This window comes from Tursiops truncatus, chromosome 17, assembly GCF_011762595.2.
Source record: "Tursiops truncatus isolate mTurTru1 chromosome 17, mTurTru1.mat.Y, whole genome shotgun sequence".
NCBI classification, from domain to species: Eukaryota; Metazoa; Chordata; class Mammalia; order Artiodactyla; family Delphinidae; genus Tursiops; species Tursiops truncatus.
Window position 1 is genome coordinate 13,879,463 of NC_047050.1, and position 11,047 is coordinate 13,890,509.

General features: G+C 44.3%; 1 protein-coding gene across 1 annotated transcript in view; it reads left to right on the forward strand.

Annotated features, from left to right (window-relative positions):
* The window catches only part of C17H8orf34 (chromosome 17 C8orf34 homolog), a 336,297-nt gene extending 333,541 nt beyond the window's left edge, over positions 1-2,756 (forward strand). Inside the window, 1 exon segment of the mRNA XM_073794504.1 lies at positions 2,476-2,756. Within this exon segment, the coding sequence (XP_073650605.1) occupies positions 2,476-2,741 (266 nt within the window). The 3' untranslated portion in view covers positions 2,742-2,756.
* The last annotated feature ends 8,291 nt before the right edge of the window (positions 2,757-11,047 follow it).

Sequence of the window (11,047 nt, forward strand, 5' to 3'; positions counted from 1 at the left end):
TTGCCTGATTCAAATAACTTTGCTTAAATTTTTTCTGTATTTTAACTTGTCTAGGGTTTTCTACTTCTTATATTTTTATAATATTTTCTCGTTTTTTAGATTAGTAAACATTGTACTTACCCACACGTGCCAAGACAAGCCATTTAGGTCTCTCCAGGAGTTAGCTGTTGGTGTCGTCACCTGCCATATGTGTTTCTGTGCAGCAGCGAGAGGCGTGTTCTCCACCACTGCTGCTTCTTCCTCTGACTATCTTCCCTGTTCTTATCAAAATAAATAATTGATATGTTAATTCAATAAAGCAGATCCTTAAGGAATGAAATGCATGGCCCAAAGCATATGCAATGAAAACTGTTTGACCATTTATCCGATTATTGAACCCAATTAAGGTTATCCATTTTAAATTTGATATATGCTCGCTTTTGGAATGTGTTATGCATTGATGCTAAATGAATGGAACTAAGTAAATTTGTTGAGTATCTTACTGTCTATTTTATCTTATTTGTCTTAATCTAAGTTTACTTTCTGGACCTTTAAGGCATATGGTTAAATTATAAAACTGCGTGTGTAACTGTCAAAGAGACAAACATTAAAGGCCAGAACATGGCTAAAGAATAAACAAAGAAATTCTGATTGTATGAATGAAGTCATAGTCCTAAATGAAGTAATATAATAAATTTTCTTAGTTAACATTTTTGTGTGCATGAGAACTCATGAGACTAATTTTCATCAAAGTTATTGTTTTTTATGGGTAGAAACAAATTAAAGGCTTAGAAAACAGTATATTTTTAAGCAGAAAAGAGAAAAGTCATGAGAATAAGTTAATGAGACCACAACACGCCTGTATTTAAACATCCTTACCACGAAGAATATCTTCAAAAAAGTTCTGAGAATCCAAATGTTCTCCCTGTTGGAATAGTCTTTCTTTAAAACATGTCACCCCAATGCCTTCATCTGAGCGTTACTTTCCTCCATCACATCCAACCATCACTTGGTCAGTTTTTGTCCTCCTCTTGTCCACAGACCATTTCTTGGAGACAGTCACCCTACTAACTGCCACATCGACCTCGGGAATCAGATCCACCAGGATGTCAGAGTGTATATTGCTGAAAATGCTACCACTGGACACGAATTAGGGTGGACAGATTTTAATCAGTGATGAACTGTTGCAATAGAGAAGAGTTCAGCATGAACTGAACTCAACTTCGATTTGTACAGAGGTGACTGGATGTTTTAAAGGGAGTGAGGGAGTAGGTATGAGGGATTGCCACTACTTGAGCCAGGTCCAGGGAATGGAAATTTGTAAAAAGCAGGAAGCGGGGTTGATCCATGTGAAAGTCCTCTGGGTTTGCTAACTGGCACTTATGGAAGTTTGACTTCTATCCTCCCTCAGAGACTGGACAACAGGGACTCTATCTTCAAGTGTCAGCTGGAACAAACAGTAAATTCTTTTGACAACCTTGTGCTTTCCCAGATAGGAATTTAGGAGGTCATTCTCTGGATGCTGCCTTGACTTAGAAACTAGGTTTGTGTTTGTTCAAGTCTTTTAATGTGGGGGTAGGATGAGGTGGATAAAATCAGTTGTACTGAGAGTCTGCAGTTTTTATCGGCCCAGGTTGAGGCCTGGTCAAGAAGAGTGCTCAATAAAAGAGAACGAAATAATGCCATTTGCAACAACATGGATGCAACTAGAGATTATCATACTAAGTGATAAGCACCATGTGATACTAAGACAAGCACCATATGACACCACTTATATGTGGAATCTAAAATACGACACAAATGAACCCATCTATGAAACAGAAACAGAATCACTGACATGGAGAACAGACTGGTGGTTGCCAAGGGGCAGGGATTTGGGGCAGGGATGGACTGGGAGGCTGGGGTGAGCAGATGTGAGCTTTTCTATATGGAATGGATAAACAACAAGGTCCTACTGTCTAGCACAGGGAACCCTATACAATATCCTATGATAAACCATCATGGGAAAGAATATAAAAAAAGAATATATGTATAACTGAATCATTTTGCCGTACAGCAGTAGTTAACACAACATTGTAAATCAACTATTCTTCAATTTAAAAAATTAGAAAAATAAAGAAGAGGTCTCAGGGGAGCCAGGCTAGATATATGCTCACTTTCAGAAGGAGAGACTCTTCATCGATGTCAACCGGCAGGTCTCTCTCTCACGCGCGCGCGCGCACACACACACACACACACACACACCACAATCTTTGCCCTCTTTTTTTTTTGTTTGTTTTTCTGCCCTCTCTTCTTTGTCAACTCCAATAACCATTTTCAGAGGCCAAGGGCCAGTAAACAGCTGGAGCCCAGCACAGGAAATTTCTCCAGGTTGCTTTCCTATCTCCTCTTTCAAATGTCACACATGAAATCTGAATCTCTTGGCACTCATCCTGGCTCCCGTTACTCATTTTGTCTCTTTTGTGTTTCTTTTTTTTTTTTTTTTTTTTTTTGCAGTATGCGGGCCTCTCACCTTGTGGCCTCTCCCGTTGCGGAGCACAGGCTCAGCGGCCATGGCTCACGGGCCCAGCCGCTCCGCGGTATGTGGGATCTTCCCGGACCGGGGCACGAACCCGTGTCCCCTGCATCGGCAGGCGGACTCTCAACCACTGCACCACCAGGGAAGCCCCCTTTTGTGTTTCGTAACAAACTCCAGAGTTATTGGCAGAGGTAGGCTTGAAAACCCCACACAAAAAGGGCTTCTAGAAATATGTTTAGAATGAGGGGAAGATGTTGAGTTCCGTTGGGGACATGTCGAACTCAGACTGGGGACGTAGCCAAGACTTTGAGTGTCATCAACATAAAGATAATCTGAGGTTTCAGAGGTCGGGGCAGTAGATGGTGTCACCCAGTGAGAGTGTGTGCTGCGAGAACAGGGCCTCAGGAACATACACACCCGCACTGAAGGGACTGAAAAAGTGATTTCAAGAGTAAGGATTTTATGTACGCTGGACAGAGTGGGTGGCCCACACACTGCTTCTAGGAAGGAGAAGGTCAAAAGCAATGCACTTTAAGGCCCCGGGTTCCTGTAAGCACAGCTGGATTTCAGGGGAGAGACAAGCATGGGCTCATTTGTGGAACAACCTTTAGTGGTCTCGTTTAAGATTGTAGAAACTTCCTGTGGGTAGCTGGAATAAAAAGCAGCTGTATGGGGGGTGGTGTGTAAGAAACTAGTATCCCTTATTTAGGAAGAAAAACTAAGGCATTACCAATTTGAGGTGTTTTTAGTTAGGGTGTGGAGACATCTACCTTGCAAATTCCTTCTTCTTTGGTTAACAACTAAGGCCTTCGGAAAAGACTTAAGAATGAGCCCTGCTACAACATTTTGATCTTCCTTTTTTTTTTTTTTTTTTTTGGCGGTACGCGGGCCTCTCACTGTTGCGGCCTCTCCCTTTGCGGAGCACAGGCTCCGGACGCGCATGCCCAGCGGCCATGGCTCACGGGCCCAGCCGCTCCACGGCATGTGGGATCTTCCCGGACCGGGGCACGAATCCGTGTCCCCTGCATCGGCAGGCGGACTCTCAACCACTGCGCCACCAGGGAAGGCCTGATCTTCCTTTTTTTCTTCAAAGTAATTAAACGTAAGTTTTTAATTGGTTATAAGGAAAATAACCGTCGCCTGAAGCTGCTGAACCCGGAGTCTTATAAGGCATTCTTATGAGGCATTCTTTGGGGGTGGGGCGGTGGAGGAGAGCCTCAATCATTTTCCTCGGTCCTAGGGACAGAGTTGTTCCTTTGCTATAAATCATGTATAAATATTTGTTGGTTTTTCAACTTGCTTTTGGCTCTCTTACCACTATTTTTTTGTCTGTTTGATGGCTTCTTGTCTCTTTTGAGTCTTTGGTGTTTATAGAACCGATCTCCACAAAGCCAGCCTAAGTGGATTTGGGTGTGGGCAGAAGCTATGATTTGACAACTCTTCTCACCATTTTCATCATTTAAGATGTGTCTGAAGATGCCCGAGTGCTCCGTGCAAAATAACAATAGTAGTGTGCCCCAGTATCTGAAAACTCCAGCCGATACACAGCGATTTTCTCTCCCAAACTGCCTCGCCGTGGCAAGGGCTGTGAATGACTTTGCAGTGTATATTGCTTCTTGGGGAAAATGGCCGCGCGATGGCTTAAAATGGAGGCTCTGAAAGAGCTTGCAGCTGCCCTGGTGGACCTGCAGTTTCCAGCACAGAGCATTACAGCTGTGCCTCGGGGCCCTTTACAAACCACAGGCGTTTGACTGAATGACGGGCCTAAGGTTTTCCACCTGGCTCCGGAGTGAAAGAGGAACTACTGTGCTGGTGGAAATTCTATTACCCTATTTTGCAAAACTTTTTAGGTAAAGAGCGTGGGCATGTACAGGAAAAAGTCCTCAGAGCGTAATCAGGATTGTATTATCAGTGGCTTAAATGGAGCTGTGTGGTTCATTGTGGAAAACAAACATGGATGTATCTGTAGTACATTATGAGCCAGGTTTTAGCATCTTCCGCATACTTGCTGTTTGAACTTGCTGTGAGATATCTTTCTTTGGGTCTGTGATAGAGGTTAGTATTGCTTACCCGGTCTGGCTCTCTCCTTTCCTGCCTGGGCATGTGGGAAGATTTCCCAGCCCCTGCAGTTAGGCAGGGTAGTGTGCCTAATTCTGACCAATGGGCCAGCAGTGAAAGTGAATGCAGCATTTCCAGCCCAAGGCATTTAGTAGAGGTGTGAGTTAGCCACACTCTCTCTCTCTGTCTCTTTTTTTCTGCTTCAGTGAGTCTGGATGTTATAAATTGAAACAGCAGAGAACTAAAGGTGTTTGGGTTCCTGACTATGTGCAGAGTTCCTGCTGACCTGTATGAACAGGTAATATGAGTGAAAACTAAATCTTTATCCAGCCAGGGACGTTAGGGATTTATTTGTTACTACAGCATAGTTTGCCTTATTTTGAATAATGCTAGATCAAATTCTCTCCTTGCAGAAGCTGATGGCTTCAAAATACGCAGTTCTAGGTCATACTAACTTAGGCTCGGTAGACATTCCTGAACTTAGAGCAAGTATGACTGATTATGACCCTTTTAAAGAAACTATACCAGTTAGCTGTACTTTGAGAAAAGTTGATTGTACCTAGATGCATTCATAATCTAGATTGAAATGTCCATCTAGAATAAGCTTACCTTGACATATTCTAATACATTTTTTAATGATCTCAAAGAATTTAGCACTTGTATATATCCGTATTCGCAAGACAATCATGTCGTTTCATTTAGGATTATATCTCATAAACCCTTCTGTGATCTGGGGTTTAAATGACTTTAGAATGTCAAGATAGGATCAGATTTCACATGGAAAATAAGGGAGTTGGCATCCCAAGGCTGTGAGGTTTTTCAAGTAAAGAGGATATTACGTTTCCATAGGTAGATCCAAGCCATAGAACACCGAGTTTGATGGAACTGATCTCGTAATTCCATATGTATTACTGATATGTTTTTAACACCTTACGTTCTATCTTTGGTTTGTTGTATTTGAAAGACAGAATTGTATGCTTTGAAAAATGCTTTTGATACTGACAGATATAATAGTCATCAGAAAATTAAGTTTACGTAGGGGATCTTTGCCAATGATAGCCAGATTTAAACATAGCCTTCATAGTATCATAGAAGGAACATTATTATGCCAAAACAGGTATCTGTTGAAGGGAAAAGGCGAGGATAGTGTATTACAGTAATAAGGTCATGTGGTTTGTTGTTCAGAAATGCGTGTTTGAACAGGTACTGCGCTCTCTGAAGCCACGTAGATTTAGCTGATGGAACTAACCTCTCTGAGTGTCAGCACAATAACAATATTGTTTCTGCTGCTGCTGTGGCTACGATGCTAAGCAGGGTGCTCTGCTGTGCCTTGCGTGCCTCATCTCATTTAATCCTCCCCACAGTTCAGTGAGGCTTAGAGAAGTTTAAGACCACGCCTCTGCTATGGCATCAGTGTGGAACAGAGGATCAGTCCCAGTGTGTCTTATTAATCACTAGATGATGTCCTAATTTAGTGAGAGGTACTGTCTTTGTCAGTTAGGGCTGCCATACAAAATGCCATAGACTGAGTGGCTTAAACAACAGAAATGTATCTTCTCACAGTTCTAGAGGCTGGAAATCCAAGAGCAGTGTGCCAGCCTAGTCTGATTCTGGTGAGGGCTCTTTTCCTGGCTTGTAGATGACCACCTTTTCACTGTCCTGTGAAAGAGAGAGAGAGAGAGTGCTTTCCTCTCTTTGTCTAATTACAACGACACTAAGTCCATCATGGGGACCCCACCCTCATGACCACATCAAAATCTAATAACCTGCCAAAGTCCCCACCTCCAAATACTATCACATTGGAAGGTAAGGCTTCGTTTGACATGTGAATTTGGGGAGCACATAAAATTTCAGTCTACATTTAAGAAAGGGCTAAACAAATAGTAGCTATTACCATTTTTCATAGTAATGGTATTACTATTATTCATCTTCTTAAGAAATGACCGTAGAAATGTAGTCATCAGGTTTCTGGATCTTCAGACCTCTGAGGGTCTAACAGTTGGACATGAGCATTTTAACATATATCAGAAAATTAGAATTCAGTCTCAGTGCCACATTTTTCAAAATAACCTATTTGACTGTGAATCCCCATTGTCATCCGTAGCAGCTAAACTACGGAAACACCCTAAGATGGCAGCCTGGATGTCCAATTGAACTCAGTAAGGGTCAAGTTGTACTTACTCTTCTGACCCAAGTCATTCTCAAAATTAACTGTACTAGCTAATCACTTGGAAAGATTTTTTTTAAAACACTCAGGGTTGGGATCCAATCCCAAAGCTATTAACCAGAATATGTAGGGGTGAAGTCCAGGCACGAGTGTTTGTGAATCTCCTCTGCTGATTCGCCCAGTCTGGAAAAGCACCACTACCAGAAGCGCCGTTAGCAGTGATGTAGCTTATTAAAGAGAGTGGAAGACTCTGTTTGCTTTTCAAGCAAAAGTTAACCATACCTGTAATCTTCATGAAACAGATTTGTAGTTACACATTTTAAGATGATCTCTTGTTAAATTACTACTTTTATTAGGAAGGTGTGTTGAGGGCTTGTCATTCTATCGTTTATCTCGTCTAATCTTCAGAGCATCCCTAAGCTCTTGCACTGTGATTGGCCCCATTTTATAGATAAGACAACTGAGCCACCGGGAAATGTGAGTTAACTCATCTGGGATGACGCGGGAGGTTCCAGGGCAGGTCTATGAGCCTTGGGACTGGGCTCCGCCAGGATGGGAGTGTAAGCCTTCCAGGCTTCGTTACCACTTAATGAAGTTTAGTCATGGAAAGATTGATGGTGGCGATTCTGAAAAATAACCTGAGGATACGCCATGCTGCTCACGGGGGTAACATTTCCAGCACATCCCCCTCCCTTGAATCACGGACAGCCACGAGCAGACACTCTCAGCCATCTTGAAACCGAATCCCCCCGAAACCAAATCCTCCTCTACCGAGTTTGTGATTAACATCTCTATCCAAAACGTTATTCCCTTTCTTGTCCAACACCTGTGCCCTCAAGATTGAGGAGTATCAAAAAGGGGGGATTGAAACCAAGCAAGACTCTGTGGGGCTTTCCCAAGTACAGAAGCCCCGCTGTGTCCCCCGTTTCTTGTTTGTAGGAAAAAGGTTTCCGTCTCCCAGACCTTCCCTGAGTTCCAAAGGGCAGATTCAACCAGTTACGAACTAGGGGAGTGAAGGAAGGCAGGGAGAACGAGTAGTGTAGAGACGGGGCCCAGGCCTGGCTCCTCCTGGGGGATCTGACACACATCTCAGAGTTCTCAGGCCCCCACCCAGGGGGAGGATGGTAACCTCAGGCTGAGCATGAACCTGTGGACCCCAGACGGGCTGGAAGCAGAGGCTGATGATTGAGACTCCTAGAACACCACCCTGTCACGGCACTACCAAACAATCAGAGGAAGGCCACACACCCTGAAGCCCTCCGCCCATACTTTACCTATAAAAACTCTTTCCTGGGAATTCCCTGGCGGTCCAGTGGTTAAGACTCCACTCTTTCATTGCCAAGGGCCCGGGTTCAATCCCCGGTCGGGGAATTAAGATCCCACAGGTTGCACGGCGTGCTCAAAAAAAAGAAAGAAAGAAAAGAAAAGAAAAAAAGGAAAAACTATTTCCTGAACCCATCGGGGAGCTTGGGTCTTTCGAGCGTGAGCCGCCTGTTCTCTCTGCGCGGCCCTGCAATAAACCTTCCTCTGCTCCGAACTCCGACCTTGTGGTTTGTTTGGTCTCACGGTGCACCTGGCACATGAACATGGGTTCGGCAACCATTTGGCTCTGAGAAGCTTCTCTAGGGGTGATTCTAACTCATGATTGTGTCCCCGGGGGTAACCCTGTGTTTGCATGTAGGAGACCCCCTAAAAACTAAATACATGTACAGGAAAAAGAGCCTTGGGTATTTTCCTAAGCTTGGCTCTCCCTTGGGAAAACAATCAAGAAAGAGTTTCACCTCCCTGGAAAGGAAGTCACCTCATCGTCCCACCTTGAAACCCAGCAGCAAGGCTCCTCCAGGCCATACCCTGACTGCTTGTATCGGAAGGACAGATGACAAGAGCAAACAAAAGAATATTCATAATAAGATTAATACTCTGGTTGTTAGTTCAGAATCAACAGCATTAAACCAGAGAGCCATAACTACAAGGTATAAAGCTGTTTGTCAATGGGGTGAGGTCTCAAATGCCGCACCAAGAAGAGAAGCAGGTTGTGATGTTAAGAAAACTGCTCCAATGGCCATGAACAGATCAGGCCAGCCTGGCACCCTGAACCCTGGGCTTCTGGTGACTGTAAATATTGTAGCTGAAGGCATTTTGCTTTGTAACATATGCTGGAGGGGCTTAAGGTTTTTTTTGATGTGTTCAGTAATAAGAAGAGTACCCATATTTAGTACTTACCGTGAGACAAACTTTGTATCGAGTGTCTTCCATGCACTGACCCACTTACTTCCTCAAAGCAAATCAATCAGTTAATATCTTCCTCACTTGATGGATGAGGGATTGGAGACTTAATGCTCTAAGTAATCTCTCAAGCCAAGACGTGGTGGAGCCAGGATTTGAACCCCGATTGTCTGATGTGACGATTATATTATCTCCTCTTCCTGAGCACACGGAAGGGCATCGGCGTGGCTACAAAGAGCAAGTGATTGGATGTATGGCGGACCACGGTGTGCCCCCGGTTTTCCCGTCCCCCCTGGGAAGAGCCTCCTCTCCCACTTTTCCCTTTGTTGGATGAGGCTGAGTAGTATGGGATTCAAAGTAAATATTCACAATTGTTCTCTGGTCTTTAGAGAGAGATTTTCTAATTCTCTTCAGTTCTTTAGTTGAGACTTTTGCACAGACTTCACATTTGTGTACCATTCCAGGCAGGCCGAGGTTGTACAGGTATTCAAAAGCAGGCTGTGGATGGAAGGTGTGGTTGGTACCTCCCTGGAAGCCAGCAGGCCAAACTCTTTGCCGCGCAATGAAAGCAAAGGGTTTCCCGTGTGGAGCCAGAGCCAGGCAGCTTTGAGCTCTGGTCAGTCTAGAGAAAGAGAGGACGGCTAGTGCTGGCACACCTCCCAGCTTGGTACCTCATTCCCTGACAGTCCTGCCTGCCTCTGACCAATCACATCTCATTGTTTTCCCTTGAAAATCATGGTAAAATACTTAAGAGTTTTTGTTTCCGTGTAGACGTTAGTGATGCATTAAAAAGGACGTTTAACTGGGAGAGAGGGGGAATGACTTCCGGAGCGGATACCTGCCATTTCGCTTAGTCCCCTGCTCCGGTTGAGCGTCTTTGGCAAAGGCAGAATGAACTCTTAGAATTGCCCCTTGATTCTTTTCTAAAATTGCATTTCAATAGAGCAGATCATCTTTAGGGAGGAAAAAAAAAAAAAAAAAAACCCTTGTATGTTCTGATCACAGATGCATGGGAAACACACCAAATTTGCTTTCACTACAAGTTGAAGGTCTTCATCTGCCAAGTCGATTGGTTCCAAAAGCAGGTTCACTGTCGCCTGCCAGCGTTCCTCATATGAGCTGGCAGAAGCCAAGCAACACATTTATGGCATCGGCTCCGCATCTCTGCATTGGAATCTCGTTTAGTGGAGTGTGAGGGGATGAAAAGGAACAGGGGAGCTTAAGTTGGTCTGAACTACACGACAACACTCGCCATGAAAATCAAACCAGATCCTCGCTGGGGGTCGCCCGTCAAATTCCCTTCCTGTTTTCCTTTTCATGCTCTTTGTTTTGTTTCCCTGATCCTTTGACCGCGTGGCTCTCATGGAATCGGAAGTCAGGCAACACCACAGAAGAAAGCGAACCGAGCTTGTGGTGTCCCTGACTGAGCCAGACCCCAGAAACGGTGGAAATACACAGACCAGCGAGGTTTCGAGTGATGTGCGGGCCTCCTCGCCAGGAGCCTTTGCAAGGTTTATGTTTATTATTTCACTCATCTGTCAGCGACATTGATTTTGAGGGTTAACCTTTCTTTTTTCAGAGCCATTAAGTAAACACACTTCCAATAATGCACAAGATCTAGCTTTACAGGGTGTGAAATATTAGACTAATACTTTCCCCTCTAACAGACATTAAAGTTCAGTCATAACCAGTCTGCATTTGAGATTCTTCGTTTGTGAAAGACCCTTAGACTGATGAAGGTCATCGTCAGTGGTGTGGAGGTTAATAGTAATCAGCCTGATCTCCCCTAATAAAAGGCTCTGATTTATAGTATATGCCTGTCACGTAGCGTCCTCTCTCTATGGCTCATTTCAAGCACCAGTGTGTCATCACTGACCGCACAGTTGGGAAGAGATGCATGAATAGCTCTCGCCAGGTGCCGTGAGCCACCTTCAGCTCGCCTCTCCGGCTTTGTCTGGAGAGCTGCTGCATGGAGACGCTGGTGCCCTTGGGCCTCTTGATGGGCAAATTGGGAGAAGGGGAAACTGATGACTCCGTGCCACCTACCTACGGAATTGTCTGTGAGATCCCTTACACCTTCTGTGCTTTCTGGGTTAACG